Genomic DNA, 22,513 nt, shown 5'->3' with positions numbered 1-22,513 from the left:
TCCCTGTATTTATCATCCGTTCGCACCACACATGTCCAAAATTCTTATGAGAAATAGTTTGGAATAAAATTTAATTCATTTGAGTAGTTAAATATGCTTTTGAATATTTTTTGTGGTTGGACAAGACATTATTTATGAATGATTTTCCGGCCTTGCCTCCCTCGTCGATTTTATGCATACGCCATTCACCTACCTCTTCCGCAGTTTGGCTGGATGTCTGTACAATGTTTGCAAGGAGAAAGCTACTCCACAAGTAACCCGCAGAAGAAGAAACTCCAGACACTCTCCAGACACGAGAAGCTCCAGGATTTCCATTGCACCGCTTATGACCTGCCTTGTGTAATACTTAATAAGAGTTGGAGGCTGAAGTATCGCCGGTATTGCATTTCCTAACGTTGTACTGATCGTGAGCTACACTTTGGAGAAAGTTTTGGTCTTTTTTCTTCTTCAAATGGGATGTGACATAACATGGGGAGAAAGTAGGGTAAGCATGAATGTGTAGGTACAACTATTTGCTGCAACTGCAGCGACTGGCTACTGCTAATGGCCATAAAATGTCATGTACCATAGTCTACAATGTCTGGTCCGCCATGGAGCCTAATCAAAGTATGATGATGTGAAGTAAATACCATTTACGAGATATGCATATTAAATCGCATTGCACACTTTGGTTACAACAATTTTATTTTTACAACAAAAATTAAAAACAATTTGAATGGATAGAGGTGTGGACACGCGAAATGTGGTTTTTAGTGATGTATTATTAGTGTAAAACACGTATCACATAAAACTCGTTTATTCTCCAATGTAGAATTAACAACTAACACGCATTTACAAGTAATGGTCCTACTCAGAATAAGGCCGCATGATTTTAAATAGAAGGCCAACTATACTTTGTTTTGCAACAATCAATCCAACATTTGTGTATATTAGAATTATATACATCATAGCACGTTGAGAGAAAGGCATGGTTGGTGAAAGCACTTATTTGACGACGCAGTATTTAAACAGTACATTACTTTTCCTACATTTCTAAAATAGTTGTTTCATTTTGACTTCGCACACGGTCAGTGCGTAGATATCAATTATGACAGGGTTTGGTAGCAATGATAAAATTATATTGTTATTCGAGTTTCGTTGCAATACGGTAGTAAAAAATTTCTGAGGTATTTCTTAAATAACTTATCTTGTTAATGTTTTGATATATAATGGCACTTGAGTATGCGCCATCCTACTAGATTTTTATACAATTATGTGTACACATATTCCCTCTCTCATTCAGCATAAATTTCTGCCTAGACTCGTGTTTCTGCTGGGTCATTTCAGATGGGAATGGCACTATTCGATTTCTATTGTTATCCACAAATTTCTGGCGAATGTGTAACAACATTAAAAGCCCCTGCCGCAGTAATAAGCTAAATAGACTAAATATGAACAATTTCATTGCATAAGTCTTTTTCCTGTCCAACAAAGAATGTAAATAAGAAATAAACAAATAATCCTCCTTCTCCTTGACCGTAAATAGTTCTATTTTTTATATTTCCGTTGTGATAACAGTACGTCTTTGTATTGTGGGCTTTTCTTTGGTTTTAGTTCCTCCATTTGTCCACATATCGTCGTTTTGGGTGTTGGCCACATTGTTTTGCTGCACTAAAGTTCTAGGCTTGGGCTTAGGAATTGGCGTGGGTGTTGTAGGCTTTTTTGGGACACCGTTACCCTCCTGAAACGCATAATTTCATAAAGACTGTGAATACAGGTTATAAATTAAAACGCAGAATAATTTTTAGTCAGTTTAGCTCGTCAACATATTTTGTCATGTCACAATCAAATCGCACAATGCCATGCAAGTGTCGTCTCACGGGTTGTGCAAACGATTGTAAAACTCTGCAGGTAATCAAGCGAACATGCAAAGAGAGAATTTTTAGCATAGTATTTAATAGGAGCGAGAGAAGAGGGGAAGATGAGGTTTGTTAATTCCAGATTTTCGAAACCCATGCATGCAAGAAGTATTGAGTAGGAGGAGAGGGGTTGAAATTCCGGTCGTTGTTAGTTGGTTGGTACAATCTCCGCAACCATTTTCGAGACGCGTGGAGTATATTTAGCTCAAAAAAGATATACATTTTTGTATAGGAAGAGAAATAATGTTGTAGAGATCCGAAGTCAACTGTCAGAAGAAGAAATTTGGCTCGGCTTCGTCCTCAAAAGAAAACTATCCCATCAACACTTACACTTTCACCATGAGATTTCAACTCGGACTCATCAGTTCTTGTAGCCTCTGGCCCTCCCTGTACCTCTACTTCAGTAGGCATCAAAAATGGATTGTGGAAAGGATTGGTGGAGGTGATCAAAATACTCGTAATTTGATCATAATCGTCAAAGGGATTTCTATCATTCCTATCTGCTCTTGTTTCTCCTTTTGATTCTAATATGTTGGTGAAGGGATTTGTGCTCGTGTTTAGAGTTGATCCCATTAATGGAGCATGAACAATCATGATCTCTTTGTCAACCTCGTTCGTTTGCCCTTTCTGATTTTTTAGCAAATTATTCTCAGCTTTCTCTCTACTACTAACTGTCGCAATAATCTTTCCTGCTGCTGAAGGCGAGGCTGACGTTACGCTGGACGACTCTGAGCTAAGCTGGACCAATTCCATCTTTCCTTTCGAGGACAAATGAGTGACAGTGACGGGCAAAGGATTGTCATCTGGAGCAATGAGCGGCGTAGAGTCGTCATCACCACCACCCCCACTCGTGTTGTGATCTAATAACCCTGTGTCCCTATCATTATTGGAATGTACCTCCTGAGTAGAAAGGGACAGGGTCAACTTATCACCACCCTACGCCAAATAATAAAACAATTGGTTTATATTTCAACACACAAACACACAATATGTCGTAGTTCCTGCAGCCTGCCGTCCTCTACACAAGAACGCTAGAATAATTTTAAAAAGCAGGAGGGAGACAAAAAACCAAGAGTAACTTGTGTAAAACTAGTAAAAAAACAAACAAACGGACTAGTAAATGTAAGTATGGTACATTTTACAGAAAAGTTATTATATACATTTGGAAACCGAACTACCTGTATTAAAGATTATTACGCATGTACTTGTTTCACGATGCCAAATCTTATTATTTCTTACCACAGATATGAATGTAGCCGAATCCTTATTTTGCTTAGCATTTTGCACAGTGTTTTCTCTTTTCTTTGCAGGAGTTGGAAGGGTTGAGAATGTTTCTCTGTTATAATTTGGAAGAAGTGACCATGAGTTGCATTCTAAGTTACTCACGAGAAGACTAATCTTATATCTTACCCATTGGCAATAGAAGCAGTTCCATTGGATTCTGATGAAAGGGAAGACTTTTTCAAATCTTCTTCCACCTTGGCCTTTAGTATGTTGCACTTTAGTTTGTCTGGCGGAATTGGTCGCGGTAATGAGACATACTTGGAGTGATTATTTGGAACTACATTGATATCCAATTCTAATGAAGACGGTTGAGAGTGTATGTCAACGGTGTGACATGCACCATTTTCTTTTGCAATACTTTTAATTAAATTGTCTAAGGGGTCCTCTGCCGGAGAGGAAGTGGTGGATTCTGCGTTGGACGTAGGACTAGGTGTGGATCTCGATGTGGGGGTAATGGGAGGTGATAATGAGGTTCGCGTTTCTGACGAGGACGATGCTTGTTGGATTCTGGTAGGCCTATTGAACGTTGACGATTCTTTTAATTCTGCAGTTCTTGTGGCGTCAACTTTCACTCCGCTTTCCACCGCTTTCGAAGGCTCTGAAGTTTCAAGGTCCCCTCTTCCTCCTCTCTGCCTTTCTCTCAAGATGTGAGATTGACGCCTTGCATAACGTTGACTTGGTCTCCTTTCAAACTGCACCGTTCGTCTAGATTTGTTTTGGACAATTGTTTGGACTTCAGTTCGACCACTGCATCAACATAAATTTAAGGTCAGAATGAAAGATTTTAAATGAGTAAATGTGATAAATCTAAACCCTGCCTGTATCTGAAACGTGACCCCATTCGGAAAAAGTTCTGTCGAGCATTTGGTGCCTTAGAAGCCGCTTTTAGCCGGAAAAATGAATGATGCTCAACTGCACACTTCCAGAGGTGTTTTGCAGCTTTCTCATTATGGAGCCTGGATTTGAAAGACAAGGAAAATAAGTTAGATTTAGATTGCAACAATATTTCGAATCTACACAATATTGGTAATAAATTTCACCTGAATACAAATGTGTGTTCCCGTTCTCGCCCCTGTAACATAACAGCGGTGATTTAAAATTTTGCATTAGCGTTAATTTCGCATAACGATTAGCCATACCTCGTCGTCATCTTCGACAACAATCAGACATAACTTTTTCTTCTTAAAGTCCAAACGGCTTATCTGTAATTTTTATTTCGCATCCCATGCATTATAAGCATTATCATATAACGAAGTATTTTGTGAATATTACATGTCTTTTGTTTGAATGAATTCTGTAACTTTCAATTTAAAATATATCAACGAATTTACCTTTGGCCAGAAGAAAAGACCAATTTTTTGTGCCCCTTCAAATACTAGGATTCCAGTGGGCGTTAATCCCAATTTGTATTCACAAGTATCTTTGCCCTGTGAAATTTCATGGTGTTCTTAGAATTTAAATTTGCAAGTTTCTCATGATGATTATCATGATGTCAACATACCATGACGATGTGTGAATCTACGCCATACATTTCCAACCACTTGGCCTTGTTGAGGTAATTCATTTCTGCTTGTGCAGGTGTTAGTCCCCTGAAAAATAGCGTTGCATAAAATTCATACGGAAACTGTTGCTGTTGAGGAAAAGGAATAGAGGACAATGGGATTTTAATGAGCATACTTACTTGAGTTTTTTAAACTCTTCCAAAATGGTAATTTCCATATCTTCCGTCTGTTGATGAGCAGAGGTAAACCGGAATTCTATATAAAACGGATATGAAAGTTGTACATAAATGCATTGGAGGCACATTTTCATTAAAAAATGTAAACTAAATTAAGTTGATTAAATTATTTTCAGCGAAATCACATATTTTAGACATGAGAAAAAAATAAATACGCATTTAAGTGCTAAGAATGCATACCGGATACAAAAGCTGGGGTATGAATTTCTTCATCGTAATCACCAACCTCAGCTACGGAAATACAAATTGTTTTTTAATTACAATTACGTATTGAAAACTGTCAATTAATGAACAATCGCTTATACATGATAATAGTTGCTTACACTGTAAAACTAAAGCTGACAATTCAATCAGAGTTTCTGGTGGGGGTTTTAACTTTTCAGTCAAAATGTCCTGTTTAAGCTGCAGGAAAAACTGATAGCGTGTCAGTTCTTCCCGGAGATTGTGGGGTTCGGACGAATAGAATTTAACTTTGAGTCGAAATGTGTAAGGGGGTCCAACTATAAAAATACAAAGTGTTGTGAACATTTATTAACTTTGTAATGATCAATAATGGGACATGATTAGAAGGCTGAATAAAATAATTCAATTTCCTCTGCATACATATATATTTAGGTCTATGATGGTCTATGATGGTTAGTTTTTGTTTGTATTAGGGGGGTGGTAATTTTCATGTCAGAGTTGAAGCTCCAGACCGTCTCATAATGCCAACATAAATTATCCAAAGTGTACATTTTCAGAACGAACTGATTAATGCTCGGGATCTTAATAAGGATTATGAACGCATTTTGTCCAACAAATTCACCTTTGGCTCCACTGTTCTTCAACAAATACAAGTGAAAGAGATATTCTTGCCACAGTTGCAAATTATGCGTTTATTATTGCTGCATGAGGGCATTAAAGTAACATTAGGCTCTCTAAGCCCACAGCAGATAAATAGGGTCAGTTGCATTGTTCAGCCAACAATAAGCAGTGATAAAGGGAATTCATCCGTAACGTTGGAGCAGCGCAGCATAGCATGATAGCAAAACTAATGCTCATTTAAAATGGTTAATGGAATGGACTCATTTAAGGTAATTGTTGTGCTTCCCTTAAATAGATAGCTTATTTTATTCAACTTATAGCTTGGCTGCTCCTTACATGCATACATACACACGTACACTCTGACTTGTTGGAATTGAGAATCCCATACCGTTTAATTATCCATCCAAAGACTGCATGACACTGCAGTTACATCTGATTTCACATCTCTCATTTCTCTCCTCCCTCATCGTCTCTCTTCTCAATCAAAATCTGATGTACCACTTTTCAATACTGAGTTTTGAAACTGTTATTACTTTTGTGGGCTACAGCTAGCAAAGTCTTTCTTTCTTATTTTATTGCAACATCCGATTTGGGCCAAGAGTATAGTAGTTCATCAACCATCGTTGCATTGGCATTGAATGTGGTTGTGGTTCTGTCATTTTATTATGACTATTTATTTAGTAATGCAGTCCAACATAATCCAATGTGCTGAGAAAAATCTATAAAATAAATATATCACCACAGTCTACAACTGTGGTGACTAATTGAATCTTTCAATACGTTACTTAATACTTGATGTCCATCACGTGCTACAATACACACGTATATGTACGTCATGTATGTACATATGCACATGTACAGGTACATATGCAACAGCATTCTGTGAATTCTTGGTAAAGTTTGTTTTATGAGAAAAAATAAGATTCTGTAATACACCCACACAAATTATGCAAAGTACTTCAAAGGGTATAATTTTACACAACCATTTTATGGACTGATTTCGTATTGTACACATATGCGCCATGGTTAGTTGGAATAAGGAACATATGGAGGTTGCCTATTATATTTCATGCATATCATTACGCCGCAACTCACTTTTAATTTGTTTTTTCAAAGGCTTGGTAGCATCCAACCAATGTTGAACATGATTCGAATCCGTAAAATTTAATCCGAAATAGTCCTTTTCGATCTAAAAAGATTGAACGTAGTTCTTTAAAACATTTGCATATGTGTGATGCAATAATAGATTCATACGACTTTGTACTTACCAGATCTAGATTGTAGAAAACTTGCTCGTACAGCTCACTGCCAAGGGCTTTTTTCTGAAACAAATCAAGTAGAACATGAGTTAATGAGATGGAGCTTAAAATTCGGCTTGCATCAAATGTGTTACAATTAGCAATTATTTTCAATTATTAATGAGTTTCCATTTGACTGATTGAGACTGGAACAAATTATATATTGCAAATTATATAATGGTCCAAACAATTTCAATATTGAGATCGCAAATAACTTCACTGCACGCAACTCGAATTATTGTTGAATATGAATAATTTGATATATTTGCAAGTTCTGCCCTTTTGCAATAATGTGACAACTATGGAGGCTTTTAATGCTTAAGGGCCGGGTCAAATTATTCTTATACCTTCAAGAATGTTGATTTTATGTTGAAAACTTGATCGCTTTATTTAAAAAATTCTGCTGCAAATATAAGTTCATTTTAAATGCTGAAATAAATTTCCAAATCGGTACCTAAGTCTGTATTAACAACTAAAACATGCACATGGTACTAAAATAAGTGTATTGGGTTGCAGTTTTTTATACAGATATGTTTATCATTACTAAAAGAAATAATGCGAAAACTCTTAATTTTATTGGAAAACAATACTTATTTAAGTCTCGTACAAAGTCATTTAACAAAATGAAGAAGCCATTGTTGCTGATCTTATTGTTGTTTCTATTTAAACAGTACAATTTAGTTCGTTGTGTGACTGAAATAATTTATCCTGTCGGAGAATAGTGAATAAAAGTAAGTCAAATAACAAGAACGGAAGCATGTCTCATTGACCGGAATGTGAGCAAATTAAATTCTTGGCGTATTTCTTTGCCTGGGATAATCCTTTCAAAGTGCATATGTACATACATATGTGACTGAAAATATACTTATTTTGCATATATAGATGTACATGCCATGTTATGAGCTTTATTATGGTTTCAATAATTAGCAACAGCAATAGTTGATAGCTTCAATTAGTTGAATCGTGTTATTATCCTTTGGCATGCACTTTATGGAAATGTTGACTATTTTATATTGAAGAATATACATAATACTGCATATGTCGAATTTGAACAAATGGTTCACTTCTCAAGGCATGTAATTTCACAGGATGTTAAAATTTCAATTGTTCATCCCACCCTGGTTTCCTTCTGGTAGTGAAATCAAACGGAACAAATTTCATTTGAAATATTGTAACATTAAGTTTCTAAACTTTGCTTGAAATTGAGGTTACGGTCAGACAGTATGGTATATAATCTAGTATATTCTACTTGATTGTGAGCCTTTTGCCAACCTTGTTCACTAGTCCATCAAGTATACACGATAGCGATTAATTTATTAATTAGGAAAGCAGAAACCTATTTTGAGTTAGCTGAATCCTTTATTCGATGATATTCGATGGTAGATAGACACGGAGAAGCAAAAATGTGAGAAGAGGAAAGTTGCATACTTTATGTATGTGTATCATTTGTTGAATTATCTGTATGAAAATGTTAGAAATCTGTGAATTTTTAGATTTTTTCTTTCAACATTTGTAAAAATTCTTTTCCAACGTATATCAAGATTAGCGAAGGAATGACATTTAGAAATGTTTAATAATATCATGATTGCAATTTTATACAGATTACGAACGTCGAGCCAGTTGTTTGCAATGCATGATTATACCCTAACCACAAAAGGACATTGACTAATTAGTTTACATCAACATTAACAACACTTTTCTGTAGTCATGATTAAAATTTAATGGGATGCTGTACCAGTTGTTGGTAATTAAAGGACACATAAATCATATTCGATGACCAAAAATTTGCAAATAATTTGCACCACCCGTCACACTGACATTTTCCAATATTAAATTCGACACTAGCATCGGAATGACCGGAGAACAGTTGTTTGCTGTTGATAAACTTGAAATGCAGATTTCAATTCACTTCCTGATTTTTTCGGCTCTTTTAAATCCAACCTTTACTGCATTATACAGCTGACAAACTACTCATTATAATTTTACAATGCATTCCTACCTGAATATCTCATTAACCAAATATTCATGCAGAGATTTATCCCAATATTATGACAAGAGTCGAGAGAGGAACAACACATGCTAAGGTTCTCTAAAGGTTTGGTGTTGCTGCATAAAAGAAGCTTTTTATGTAGGTTTAATAAATAAATGTCCAAGTTGGTGGCAGTGGATGGTTTCAAGATTTTGAATCGGATTGCATACGTACATGCTATTTCCATCACAGTTGCTCTAGATCATTGCAACAACACATCATCCACCTACATACAGCTCAATACAGCATAGCAATATCGGAGGAGCCATTTTAATAAGCTATGGCCAAAACTTATGTACATACAGATATAACCGGATTGTTGTATCATGAACAAGAATAAGACGACATGTTGGCGAAATAAAATTCCTCTTCACCCCCTCTCACACCGATCTCTTTTCTCAGTTGATTCGACACACACAATCAATTGTGTGCCTTTCAACATGACGACGGTGACGACGACGATAATGATAATGCGAAGAAACCAAAATATGTACTCCAAGTGCAATTTAAATGTGTTGGAGTTCAAAAACAACGTCGCAGATTAGATTTTTTCCAAGCTTCTCACAAATGCATTTTGCATATCACTCATTCTACTTACGAGGAGGGAAGGGAGCTTCACTACTTACCAATAACTGATTGCGATGCCCGTCGAACTACAATGATCGATGGACGTATCTCATAAGTGGCTCAACCCCCGGAGTGTTTTGACTCTATGGCCACATTTGTGCCCGTCACACCCACTCAAAGGGGCCAAAAACACATTTAAACCTCTTCCATAAATTCAATTATGAAAATTCTGATTTTGAAAATTCTTGTATCATTTTTGTGATTTTTTCGAAGGTCAGGAAATTTTCGAAAGTGTTCAAAAAATGAAAATGACAGATTTTGGTGTCAGATGTCATAATATAAAACAACTATCTGGAACTACAATGGTAGAAGAATGTTCAAAATATCGTCAAACTTGAATTTTTGGCGCATCATCATCCTCAAAGTTGAGTGGGTATATTGGGCGCAAATGTGATCATAGGGTTTTTATGCTACAACGTATTCAAATGACACTTAAATCTGTTATTAGCAAGTAGTGAAGCTTTCCTCCTTAGTAATTTTACGACGGGAAATACTACGCAGAGTTATAATGCGACAATGGCATAGAAAGAGCTTATCCACGCTCTTCATTCTGTTGTCGATTGTTAAAAATTCTTGGTACGTTGTGAAAAAAGATGAGATACATGGTTGTCATTAAGAAGTTAGTTTCCTTCAGCTCATTCACGCCAAATTGCGAGTCGTGGTCGTGATGAAGTGTCAAAAAACAAAACAGAAAAGGCATTGGAGAGTAATGAAAAGCAGAAAAGCTAGGGATGAGGTGGTGCAGGGTGGATAGATAGATGCACATATCGCTAACCATCCAGCCAGGATTTGGCACAGCGATCACAATTTTGCGGTTTCATTATTACTGAGGAGTCGAGAATATCAATATTTCTTCTAATGCGATTTTAGTTTTATAACTTGGTGTTCATAAATATCTGTATGTAGTCCTGCCCACTCTAAATGTACACCCAACCGCTGACCAGACCAGTCATTCATTATGCCCACAGACACAAACTTGAACTAATGACCGTCACGCAGTCCATTTAAAAATAATAAATGGCAAGATTTATGCAGAACCTCGATTTCGTCTTACTGCCATAACATCACAGTTAAGCCAATATTTGAACAGGGATGCAATTCAATTCCAAAAGCGCATCGTCAAAAAACAAACGAACCAACGCGGAAGAAAAGGAGGACGTTGATTCTTTTTATTCGGTTTTTAATGGTGAACTGAAATAATGTACGACCGACGACGAAGCGTATGCCCCTAGGGTGAAGATAATGCTATACTAAATACATTCGAACAAATGAACATGTTATGGCTTGAGCTCCGCGACATTGCTCCTTTTTAAAGACGAATCCTAATCTTTGTGCACTATTAGAATAGTGGAAATATTTAAACAATATTTCAAATAAAATCTGTTCAACTAATTCCAAAATTTTACAAATCATCCTCCTATTATGTTTAACGCAAGTATAACTTTAGGTGTTCATTCTTTGCATAAATATAAACCTGTACTGTTATTTAAACAATTTTTGGCGATCTTTGTTATTTTATGTCAAAAATATGCCTTCACCTGAGGATGAGTACGGTACAATAACAGAGATGTTATATTGTATTTAATCGATTAAATGGACCATGCAATTGCGCTAAACCTTGTTTCCGCTGTTGATACATATGTAAATGACGAACGACCAATTGACGGTGCATACTATTGATAAAACTTTATCGTAGCTTTATCGTATTGTCATTTTCCAGTGTCAGGCTTCGTATAGCCCAAGCCAGGTTTAGATTAAGTTGTTTGAGCAAACAAAGCTCTATCCGCGAGCGTGTCACAGACGGTCAGACGGACACGACGGTTATATATATAAGCCCTGGCTCAAGTTAAAAATTTGTAATTTGGAACATATGTAACTGATCCGGATGATGCCCAAGGTTTTTCTAAGGTTTACCTTGCTTCAAGTAAATATGTGTATGTGCAGAGATTTTAGAGATAAGTCATTAATTAAATTTGACACGCATTTGTTACAGTTACTGAATCAACTTTTGTCACTTTATCTGCCGCCGGTAAACTACATGACATTGACAAAATATATATCACATTGGAGGAATAATTACACCCAAGATGAGACAATGAAAGTCAGATATAACTACAAATGAGCATATTTAGGATAATTATCACGAAATAATTGTATAATCAACGGTATTTTTAGTCAACGATAGATTGCAGATGTTCTCTATAAAATGCGGCTTATGGAGACTTGCAAAGTTTAAATAATAAATCCTTACATTATTGCACGAGATTACTGTTTAATGTTAGTTGTCTAACTTACTCACAACACAATTTTATCAAGAGTTATTAAGCAACGTTATCAGGTCGTGCAACAATCAAAATACAATTCATATCCAATCTTTAGAAAAATGACACTAGGAGAATAGCATAATGTTTCAAACCATAATGATGTGCAAATTACATATTGGGAATCTTTATTAATTCCCTGGCTCTCTCTCTCTCTCTCTCTCTCTCTACGTTATTCACTCACACTAACAGCAACTTTAAGCTTTACAAAATAATGAAAAAACATACTTTATAATATAATTCTCTACGTTAAGAAGATGCATTTAATTTGAAGAGCAGGCTTATAATAATCATCATCCGAGTGATTTGACGTGATGATGACAAGAGGGCTAGAGATGGATTATGTGGTTTTGCGCATATGTATTTTATGTATGTAGCCGAAAGAAACAATTATGCCTTTATATGTACGGTTACTCAAGACCAGAAATTATAATTAAGATTTAGCCACGATACCCCACAACAACAAATCTCCTCATATCGTTTTCAGAATCCACGACTTCACTTATGTGTAATATGGGTGAGTCTGATAATATGTAATAATCATAATCTGAGTAAATCGAGTTCCCTTCCTCATTTGACTGAATTTTCATATTCGTTTTACTAGCTATGTACGTCCCCCCAAAAAGTAAGAAGTGCGATAGTTTGAAGCATCAAATCAACTAAATTTGCATGGTCTCGTTCATAAAGAAATCAGAAAAGAGCAGCAAGTTGTCAATTATATTTGATGATGACTTACAGGCAATTCGATCGACAAATCCGTTCCATCCAAGACAATTACTTTACACAAGATGCAATTTTTGTAGGGTTTCACGCTTTTCTGTGGGTGGAATTGCGAGCCTCCCCCCTGAGCACCCTGCTTCTGTCCGCCGACCTCATTCTTATTCCCTTTCCCTCGACGACCACTCAGGAATCTCAACATTTTTTTCTTCTCTGTTGCAGTCCTCAGTTGTGTCCACACTTTGTCATTTATTATTTCTCTTCATAATTTTAGTAATATCCACAAATAATGACCATTACAAAACCCAAAGTGTCTGAACCGCAATGCAACAAGTGACGGACGGAGAATTTGCAGTAGTGCGGATGGAGGACGAGACCATAAAGGCAGGAACCAGTCCTTCTTATTACTACGGTTTTTTTATATTTTGATGATCAATCTCGTTTTTTGATGAGTAGTGTGTAATATGGCCAGAGAGCCAAGTAAGATGGCTAATTTTCTGTGCAGTCTTCTTCTCACTTGTTGTTCTTTTCTCGCACAAGAAGTGGTGTTGTGTTTTGTAACGCTGATTGTTGCCAAAATCCAAGTTTTTACTTTGCCTTCATATATTCACAAGAATAATGGGAGAGCTTGTCGGTTGAGAGGTGGTTGCTGTCATAATAACAATATTGCTTCGTTGCACCTGCAATAAAATGGAATGAGGTGTTCAGTTCAAGGATTTATTTTATCAGCACTAATCACTATGATGAATCTCTGGATATGACGAATAAAAATGTGTTTCCGTTCAGTCAAAGCATTGACAATAATTGAATATGTAAGTCTGCTCATTGACACATGCCCATGATTTTATATCACATCGTGAATAATGAAATGCACTGCACGATTATAACTTTATGGCAGAGTCAAAACATATTTTTTTTAAATGGGTATTGTTTTGAAGCAATCAGAAATAAAACGACTTAAACAAGGCGAATAATAAATGTTTTGGCATTCAAAAAATGCATTTTTGCATTCCAACTCATTCCAACTGTGTAGGTTGCACATGAAGTTACTTGATAACAACGGGCTGTCTCACTTTATTCGGCATGTGGTGATGACGATATGCATAATATGTATATGATTCAAATAATCAGAAATCGTTCCAATTTTGAGATTGACAATGCGATGAGTGTCACAGCAGTGGCAGTGCTATTTTTTCTCTTTATATGTAGAAATCTTAGAATACTTTCACTTTGTCCATAGCTTCGCAACAACGTTGGTGTACTTACATTTAGGAAAGCAATACAGTTCCAAATATAAGAATACGATGTGTGGAGACACTTTGTTGAAGAATTCACCTGCTTCACTTGAGACTTGCATAACACTGGCACTCGGAATGTTAAAATGTGTAAACCACCAGAATAAGTAGATCATGCAAGTCCGTTAGTGACTGCCAGGTTGTTAAAATTAATACAAACTTGCCGAGTTTTAGTTACAATAAACTAAACACCCGAGGCAGAAGAAGGTAACTGCTGCTGAAGAGTTCAGTAAAGTTTAGTTCAGGTTGGAATAATATGGTTGCATCTGATTTGTCTCGTAATACTTATAAGTCATCCTCGAATGGGAAGAAGTTGGCTTTGGGATATGCTGTGGTAGGATGTTATACAAATAATGGTGAATACAAATCGGTCGTCGGTGTGTGGTGGTGGAAAAAGTTGGTTGGTTGGGGAAAGGGCAGGTAACTACATGACAAAAGAGGTACTAGGCACAGACCAGGTAAGAAATCCAACCCTACTTACATGAGATTCTCGGTTCTTGCGCTTTTGCCCATGTGTATATTGTGTGGTTGGATTTGTACTACGTTCACATTTTACGTTGGAAAGCCAGAGTACATTCTGGTAATAGTTTGGTTTGGTGATAAAGGATGATGAATACGTGTAAGCGTTTAAGCTGGCAATGGTAAAACGCTGCAAAGGCAAAAAGGGTTGAACTCACTTTCTGATAAACGCCTCACTCGCTGTAAGCAAGAGGTGTAAAAAGGTAAGCAATATGAAATGGGATAGGATCGAGCAGGCAGAGAGCAAGTTAATCAGGTTCCTCATAGGGATGTAGTAGCATAGAATGTTGCAGCAATAGTGACTCATAATAATATGCGATATTTTATCTGTATAAACTCCCCCAATGAACCAACATAACGTAACACCAGACCCATGCATAACAATGACTTAGCACCAGCAAACCATCATCATCTCCAAAATGAGAATCACTCGCCAATAGAAGAATACAACCGCATGTGAGGAGGGCAGGCAACAATATTCATAATTATATCCACTACCTGGGTCTGTATAGATATATGAGACGACGATGTTGTTTTTTATTACAGAGAAAAGTGGTTGTTGCTGAAGATGAGATACTGAACCCACCGTGGGGCAATATCCTCTTACGTTCATTACTTTTATGACAGGCAGCTCGGCGTACATACTTTTAGGACGGTTAAACTGAACCAGGAATAAGGCAGCAGGTAAGGTTTAGAGAGACTGCAAATGAAAATCTTTACATTTTTCTCCATCCCTGACTAAATTGGCACAAGAAATAAATTGGCTCCACACTACAACTCATCTTATTCAGTATTCGTAGATGCTTAAATTCTATGTACACAATATGTACAATTACAACTTTTCAGAGATGAACTTTTGCTACATCGATCCTGAATCTCATTAAGTTCTGTCTCCGTTATGTCATTTAATTTACTTTAACAAATACCATCATTTCGTCAATGGATAATATGCAACTCGTCACTCCTTTACACGTGCGAATGACAAATCCCTTGAATAATTTTATGCCAAAAAATCCGGGAAATATGTCAGAGTAAAACCCGGGTAACAAGGATGATGCGGTGTTTCTAACCAGAAAGGGTTGCAAAAATCAAGTTGAGACTTGTAAAATCTCATTCACATGGGAACCAAACGAGCGAGCGAGCGAGTGTTGTGAGAAAATCCCAACCGCCAACTGCTCTCGCTCCCTCTCAAAAATAATGTAACGGTCGCACGCTTCATTCCTCTTATGTCAAAGCAAAGAGCTGGAGTACCGAAGATTCGACTTGGACATCAAAACAATAAGGTAAGAATATAGACAAATTTCAAACTTTGTGCAATTTTGGTTACTGAATGTTGACCTCCACACACCCCACCAAATTTTGACTTTCCATCTCAACTATGTCATAAGAGAAAATCTTGCAACCAAGATACACTTTATAAAATTGTGGGTTCTATTTTCATTCAAAGTGGAAGCACCGATTGTGTATATAAATAATGTGTGTATAGTATTTCTTTTAATTTTCCAGGTAGGTAATTGAACTGGGGTGCAGAAATGGAAGCTTTGTTAAAAGAAGACACGAAGGGGAAGGTAGATGGGGAAGAATTCGAAATTTGCTCAGGAGAGTTCACCCAAGAGGAGAGGGATTACTTGGTGAAAACTGGACAGATGATTGAGAAGGATGGACAATTTTTGGACATTTCAACGTAAGTATTCGTTTCGACTGTATTGTACTGGATGGGTTAAAAACGGATGTTGATTTTTGTGACTTAATTGCTCGCATTACAGCTGTGCATTATTAATGCATGTGTATGCTACACGTAAATAATATTTTCATCATTCATATATGTCTTTGATAATTTAGTTTAACCGAAAGCGGATTTGAACAAGATCTAGACGAATCACTGAAAGAAAATGTCCCTGAAGCAGAAGTTTCAATACTTTGTGATCCGAGCATGAAATTAGGAACGCCATTGGCTGCCGTCAGTACCCCAGTTACTCGTGGAAGGTAATAAACAAACAATTTTGAGATGACCAGATATTGACAAATATATGATTTAACCTTGATTTATGATTTATAGTGTACGAAAAGCCCTGATGGAGGCACCGATCGTAGTTACCCCAGCACCACAACCAATTGCACATAATGATTGCAACACTCTTAGCGAAAATCCATTGTCGTGCATGGAAGTTTCAATGCTGAATATGAATTCAGGAATGACTCCTGTAGCAGTACAAAAACCTGCTGTAAATACTCCAGTTACTCGTGGAAGGTAATAAATCATGTGCGAATCATCTCAATATTTGACTTTTTACGATTATGCATTGTATTTCATGTCCAGTCTTCGAAAGAAACTCTTGGAAAATTCGGTTCGTTCTTGTGGAGTTACAATGGACCCTTCACAAGATGAATCAATGCAAGATAACCCGATAGCGTCTCTTGAAGTAACAATGCTAAACGAGAATTCGGGGATGACCCCAGTGCAAAAATCTGCCGTCAACACCCCAGTTACTCGTGGAAGGTAACAATAATTTTTGGGTCCGATACGATATGATTTAACATGGATTTATGATTTCTAGTACAAGAAAGATGCTAAGAGAAAATTCAATTATTGGCACACCAGCAATTGCTGATTCAAACGATCCTAAAATTCCACTTTTAGCTGAAAATCCATTGGCGTGCATGGAAGTTTCAATGTTGAATATGAATTCTGGAATGACGCCGGTAGCGCTGGAAAAATCTGCTGTAAACACTCCAGTGACTCGTGGAAGGTAATAAGCAGCCAAAATTTTGACATGGCCAGGTATTGACTGATATATGATTTAACATGGGGTTTATAATTTAGTGTGCGAAAGGCCATGAACGAAGCATCTTTCGTTGTAACCCCCGGACTACAACAAATTTCAAAGGATGATTGCAACTTTCATGGCGAAAATCCATTGGCGTCCATGGAAGTGTCAATGTTGAACATAAGTTCAGTGACTCCGATGGCACTGCAAAAATCTGCTGTAAACACTCCAGTGACTCGTGGAAGGTAAAGAATCATATGTGCATATCTCGATATTAGACTTGTTTATAGATTATGCGTATTTTATATCCAGTCTTCGAAAGAAACTGCTGGAAAACTCGGTTCGTTCTTGTGGAGTTACAATGAACAGTGCACAAGTGGAATCCATGCAAGATAACCCAATGGCGTCTCTTGAACTAACGATGCTAAATGAGAATTCGGGGATGACCCCAGTGCAAAAATCTGCCGTTAACACCCCAATGCAAAAATCTGCCGTCAACACTCCAGTGCAAATCTTTGCCATCAACGCCCCAATGACTCGTGGAAGGTAATAAAAAAACACAATTCTGATATGAACAGATCTTGACAAATATGATTTAACCTTGATTTATGATTTACAGTATGCGAAAAGCCCTGATGGAGGCACCGATCGTAGTTACCCCAGCACCACAACCAATTGCACATAATGATTGCAACACTCTTAGCGAAAATCCATTGTCGTGCATGGAAGTTTCAATGCTGAATATGAATTCAGGAATGACTCCTGTAGCAGTACAAAAACCTGCTGTAAATACTCCAGTTACTCGTGGAAGGTAATAAATCATGTGCGAATCATCTCAATATTTGACTTTTTACGATTATGCATTGTATTTCATGTCCAGTCTTCGAAAGAAACTCTTGGAAAATTCGGTTCGTTCTTGTGGAGTTACAATGGACCCTTCACAAGATGAATCAATGCAAGATAACCCGATAGCGTCTCTTGAAGTGTCGATGCTAAACGAGAATTCGGGGATGACCCCAGTGCAAAAATCTGTCGTCAACACTCCAGTGACTCGTGCAAGGTAACTACCGAATACAGTTTAACATGACCAGATATTACAAACATAGATTTATGAATATAATTTCTAGTTCCAGAAAAATTCTAAGGGAAAATTCAACCATAGGCACACCAGCTTCGGCAATAGTTGAGTCAAACGATCCTAAGACTCCACTTTTAGCTGAAAATACACTATCATGCATGGAAGTGTCAATGCTGAATATGAATTCAGGAATGACACCGGTAGCACTGGAAAAACCTCCTGTAAACACTCCAGTGACTCGAGCAAGGTAATGAACAAACAGTTTGAAATAACCAAATGTTACATATATGAAGTAACATGATTTTTAGTGTGAGAAAAGCCTTGATGGAGGCAACGATCGTCGTCACACCCACAGCAGAACGAATTGCACCGAATGATTGTAACACTCCTAGTGATAATCCATTGGAGTCCATAGAAGTATCACTGTTGAACGTGAATTCGGGAATGACTCCGACGGCATTACAAAAATCTGCTGTAAACACTCCAGTGACTCGTGGAAGGTAAAGAATCATATGTGCATCATCTCGATATTAGATTAAGTATAGATTATGGTATTTTATGTCTAGTCTTCGAAAGAAACTCTTGGAAAATTCGATTCGCTCTAGTGGAGTAACAATGGATCGTGTGCAGGACAACCCAATGGCGTCTCTTGAAGTAACGATGCTAAATGAGAATTCGGGAATGACCCCAGTGCAAAAATCTGCCGTCAACACCCCAGTTACTCGTGGAAGGTAATATAGGAACACAATTTGGACATGACCAGATATTGTATGATTTAACATTGCTTTATAATTTAGTGTGCGAAAGGTCATGAACGAAGCATCTTTCGTTGTAACCCCTACACCACAACCAACTTCTTCTACTGTTTGCACCACTCCTAGCGAAAATCCATTGGCGTCCATGGAAGTGTCAATGTTGAACATAAGTTCAGGAATGACTCCGGTAGCAGTACAAAAACCTGTTGTAAATACTGCAGTTACTCGTGGAAGGTAATAAATCATGTATGAATCATCTCAATATTTGAAGGTTTACGACTATGCATGGTATTTTATGCCTAGTCTTCGAAAGAAACTCTTGGAAAACTCCGTTCGTTCTTGTGGAGTGACAATGGACAGTGCACAAGTGGAATCCATGCAAGATAACCCAATGGCGTCTCTTGAAGTAACAATGCTAAACGAGAATTCGGGGATGACCCCAGTGCAACAATCTGCCGTCAACACCCCAGTTACTCGTGGAAGGTAATAATAATTTTTGGATCCGATACGATATGATTTAACATGGATTTATGATTTCTAGTGCAAGAAAGATGCTAAGAGAAAATTCAATTATTGGCACACCAGCTTCGGCAATAATTGAGTCAAACGATCCCAAGACTCCACTTTTAGCTGAAAGTACACTATCATGCATGGAAGTGTCAATGCTGAATATGAATTCAGGAATGACACCGGTAGCAGTGGAAAACACTCCAGTGACTCATGGAAGGTAATGAACAAACACAGTTTAAAATGATCAGAAATTATATCTATGTATGCTTTATAGTGTGCGAAAAGTCTTGATGGATACAACGGTCGTAGTCACCCCTACACCAGAGCGAATTGCACAGACTCATAACACTCCTGGTGAAAATTCATTGGCGTGCATGGAAGTATCAATGTTGAACAAAAGTTCAGGAATTCTACAGGAATCATTTGTCCATACTCCAATGACTGAAATCAAAGAAAAATCCGAAATGTTGCTTGAGCCATCGCCTGCGCCATTTATTGAATTTTCAACTCCGCTCGCATCTACTATTCCAAGAATTCGATCGAAAACGTTCTCTGGACCCAGAAAATCAGACGTGTACAACAAGAGTCAAAACATATCTGTGGATTTGCTAAAGTTTGATGATAGCGTCATTATAAGGTTTATTTCATTTCAGCTCATAAATGATTTATTTTTTAATATCCTTGCTATTAAAAAATTATTAATGTAAATTTCTTGTAATTTAAAGTGAAGCTTCACAGGAGCCAAAATCCACCAACTTAATTACGCTTGATGACAGCGAGAAGTGCTCGCAAAAAAATAGCACGTGCGTTTTAATGATTCAAAATTAATTTTGTGTCTATAATATTTATGTCTTGTGTTTAAGGATGTACATCCTTAGTTATTCATTCGCTTTACTTATATACAGGAAAGGAACGGAAGACTTAGAAACTACATTGGATGAAATGACCCGGTACTTGGCTTTGGATGAAAAATTGGAAGCAGAAGAATTGAACAACACGGACATTGTGAAAGAAACGCCCGTCAAACTCGCTTCAGGTCAGTCAGATACACCGTCTCAATTAAAAGACAAGCGATTGTTGCAGCTGACCGGAGGAAGAGACATGCTATTCTCTCCCAGCCCACCAAGACCCACTTCAACTTCTGGGACAACTCCAGTATTTAAGACACCAATAAACCGCCCAAAAAGTGTTACACCGAAATTTAGCGGCTCGCCTTCTCGCTATGCACATATCCAAGCTAAAGTAGACAGTGGTCTACGAAGACCTTCATCCGGTGGCTTCTCAATGGGATTGGATTCACCTGTTGCTAATTACATTCACTCAAAAGCTGTCCCATCCGCGTTCCAAAGAATTGCCGGAATTCCTAATAAATTCCCCATGTCTGCTGGCAAAACTGTTAATGCAAAGCAAGTTGGAACAATAACAATGATTCCTCGTCCGTCATTGCCATCTCTCACTGGCTCTTCAAAATTCAACGCACATATCGCTTCACAGACTGGATCACAGACTACGGACGCGAACAAGTTTAAGCAACATCAATACACTGGACCGAAATCTACGATTTTGAACAACTTTTCCTTTACGGAAAAGCATCAAAAGGAAAATTACTTGGCAGAAAGGCACACTGGTAAATATTCAGTTTTTGCTAGTTTAGTCGGTTTTGAATAATTCCATTGCTAAACAATTCGAAAAATTAATCTTTATTTTAGGAATTCGAGCTAAAGAAGAAAACGTGGATGTCTCAATCGTTCAAGGAGCGGTTATCCAGAAAAAGTTTATTCAGTCCAAGTTAGCTACTCCCCGTAGTTATGTCAAGTAAAATTATCTTGGTTTACAATTGTTGTTTGACCCTTGTTTGTAGGTCTGAGAATGATCCATGATCACCTCGAATGCTGCAATCTTAATTCATAAGAAGAACGTTTTTTGTATTTTTGATATATTTAACAATGCTAATTATAGTATGTTCACATGTTCCAATATGGGATGTGTGGGTTCACAAACCCTGTTATGTTTGAATTAGAATTGAATTGCCAGGAAATGTAATTGTAATTGTGTAATTGAGTAATATGAGGGGCCAACTAATTAGATTAGAACAACCATTATGCAAACCATTTTTCATGATTGAATGTAGCAGCTCATGTATTTTTCAATGAAAAATTTAAAAAAAATATAAAAAATGGAGGTAACTTTGAAAGTTAAACTGCGAGAAATGTTTTTTTCATTATTATTAGCATTATTCATCTTTGCTTCGCACTTGGAATATCGTTACAGCAGAAAAAGAAAAAGCAGTTAGGCAGCAATGGAATTTCATTGTACAAAGCTAGTTCTCAAAATAGATTTGTTTTATAAACAACGCTCTATAAGCATTAATAGGAACTCGGTTTTACAAACAATTGCAATAAATCAGAGTCGACTTTAAGGATTAATGTAATTTAACACCTGAAGTAGTACATACAATAGTCTATAATTTTGGACCTTTAAGATTTCAAAGAAAAATGTAACAAATTACTTTTCTGTGCATGTTGTACGTAGTAATTTTACAGACTGATTGTGAGAATAAAATAATCTGTTATAAGCAAATCGCATGAAATTTGAGGATGCATATTGCATTACAAGCGAATTTATGATTTAAAGTCAGTAAGCACATGTCGGAAGGAGCGCTTGTAATATGATTTTCTCTTGGCTCATTCATCGTAGTTTATATTTCTGTAGACTAGTTTACTTTCAAAGTCGTATGTCGCATGAATTTCAACTTTTGACTGGACTCAATTTCAGCTTTAAATAAGGATCAAGCAGACACGAGGATTGTTCAGGGACAAGGTGCAAAGTACATGGACCTCAATGTTGGTCCTACACTGTGTTGCTGCGTGAC

General features: G+C 37.0%; 2 protein-coding genes across 19 annotated transcripts; one reads left to right on the top strand and one right to left on the bottom strand.

Annotated features, from left to right (window-relative positions):
* Positions 1-666: 666 nt before the first annotated feature.
* On the bottom strand, positions 667-14,607 carry LOC110845836 (band 4.1-like protein 5). 4 transcript variants are annotated; one of them, XM_035850384.1, is made up of 16 exons: positions 14,493-14,607; positions 12,736-13,396; positions 6,993-7,046; positions 6,820-6,913; positions 5,244-5,420; positions 5,101-5,151; positions 4,864-4,939; positions 4,684-4,771; positions 4,514-4,609; positions 4,322-4,384; positions 4,223-4,254; positions 4,001-4,138; positions 3,309-3,929; positions 3,138-3,234; positions 2,229-2,834; positions 667-1,720 (listed from the first exon to the last, which is right to left on the bottom strand). In XM_035850384.1, the coding sequence occupies exons 2-16, from the start codon at positions 12,916-12,918 to the stop codon at positions 1,535-1,537; spliced, it is 2,562 nt and encodes an 853-aa protein (XP_035706277.1). In that variant the 5' UTR covers positions 12,919-13,396; positions 14,493-14,607; the 3' UTR covers positions 667-1,534. The 4 variants fall into 4 exon arrangements, with proteins under 4 accessions (XP_035706277.1, XP_021948045.1, XP_035706276.1 ...); XM_022092353.2 differs by lacking the exon at positions 14,493-14,607 and adding an exon at positions 13,983-14,471; XM_035850383.1 differs by lacking the exon at positions 14,493-14,607 and having other exon boundaries at positions 12,736-14,471.
* A 241-nt stretch (positions 14,608-14,848) lies between these two features.
* Positions 14,849-22,216, top strand: LOC110846653 (mucin-17). Of its 15 annotated transcripts, XM_022093472.2 has the most exons (21): positions 14,849-15,813; positions 16,037-16,214; positions 16,373-16,516; positions 16,590-16,781; positions 16,851-17,030; positions 17,089-17,280; positions 17,355-17,543; positions 17,611-17,844; positions 17,918-18,109; positions 18,179-18,358; positions 18,426-18,623; positions 18,685-18,876; positions 18,943-19,107; positions 19,174-19,365; positions 19,435-19,614; positions 19,673-19,858; positions 19,916-20,278; positions 20,367-20,444; positions 20,547-21,268; positions 21,351-21,429; positions 21,503-22,216. In XM_022093472.2, the coding sequence occupies exons 2-21, from the start codon at positions 16,063-16,065 to the stop codon at positions 21,519-21,521; spliced, it is 4,029 nt and encodes a 1,342-aa protein (XP_021949164.1). In that variant the 5' UTR covers positions 14,849-15,813; positions 16,037-16,062; the 3' UTR covers positions 21,522-22,216. The 15 variants fall into 15 exon arrangements, with proteins under 15 accessions (XP_021949164.1, XP_021949161.1, XP_035706265.1 ...); XM_022093469.2 differs by having other exon boundaries at positions 21,351-22,216; XM_035850372.1 differs by having other exon boundaries at positions 16,017-16,214; positions 21,351-22,216.
* The last annotated feature ends 297 nt before the right edge of the window (positions 22,217-22,513 follow it).

Source organism: Folsomia candida, unplaced genomic scaffold (genome assembly GCF_002217175.1).
Source record: "Folsomia candida strain VU population unplaced genomic scaffold, ASM221717v1 Fcan01_Sc003, whole genome shotgun sequence".
Taxonomy (NCBI): Eukaryota; Metazoa; Arthropoda; class Collembola; order Entomobryomorpha; family Isotomidae; genus Folsomia; species Folsomia candida.
The sequence above is the reverse complement of the archived record's forward strand: the minus strand, read 5'-3'. Positions and strand labels throughout refer to the sequence as shown.

Coding starts and splice junctions, on each gene's coding strand:
- LOC110845836 (XM_035850384.1), bottom strand. CDS start 12,918: ATGTTGAGATTCCTGAGTGGTCGTCGAGGGAAAGGGAATAAGAATGAG. Junction 4,940..5,100: donor TACCCCAGCTTTTGTATCCG/GTATGCATTCTT, acceptor CGTTTTATATAG/AATTCCGGTTTACCTCTGCT. Junction 3,235..3,308: donor ACTGCTTCTATTGCCAATGG/GTAAGATATAAG, acceptor AAATTATAACAG/AGAAACATTCTCAACCCTTC.
- LOC110846653 (XM_022093469.2), top strand. CDS start 16,063: ATGGAAGCTTTGTTAAAAGAAGACACGAAGGGGAAGGTAGATGGGGAA. Junction 16,215..16,372: donor CAATTTTTGGACATTTCAAC/GTAAGTATTCGT, acceptor TTGATAATTTAG/TTTAACCGAAAGCGGATTTG. Junction 19,108..19,173: donor ACCCCAGTTACTCGTGGAAG/GTAATATAGGAA, acceptor TTTATAATTTAG/TGTGCGAAAGGTCATGAACG.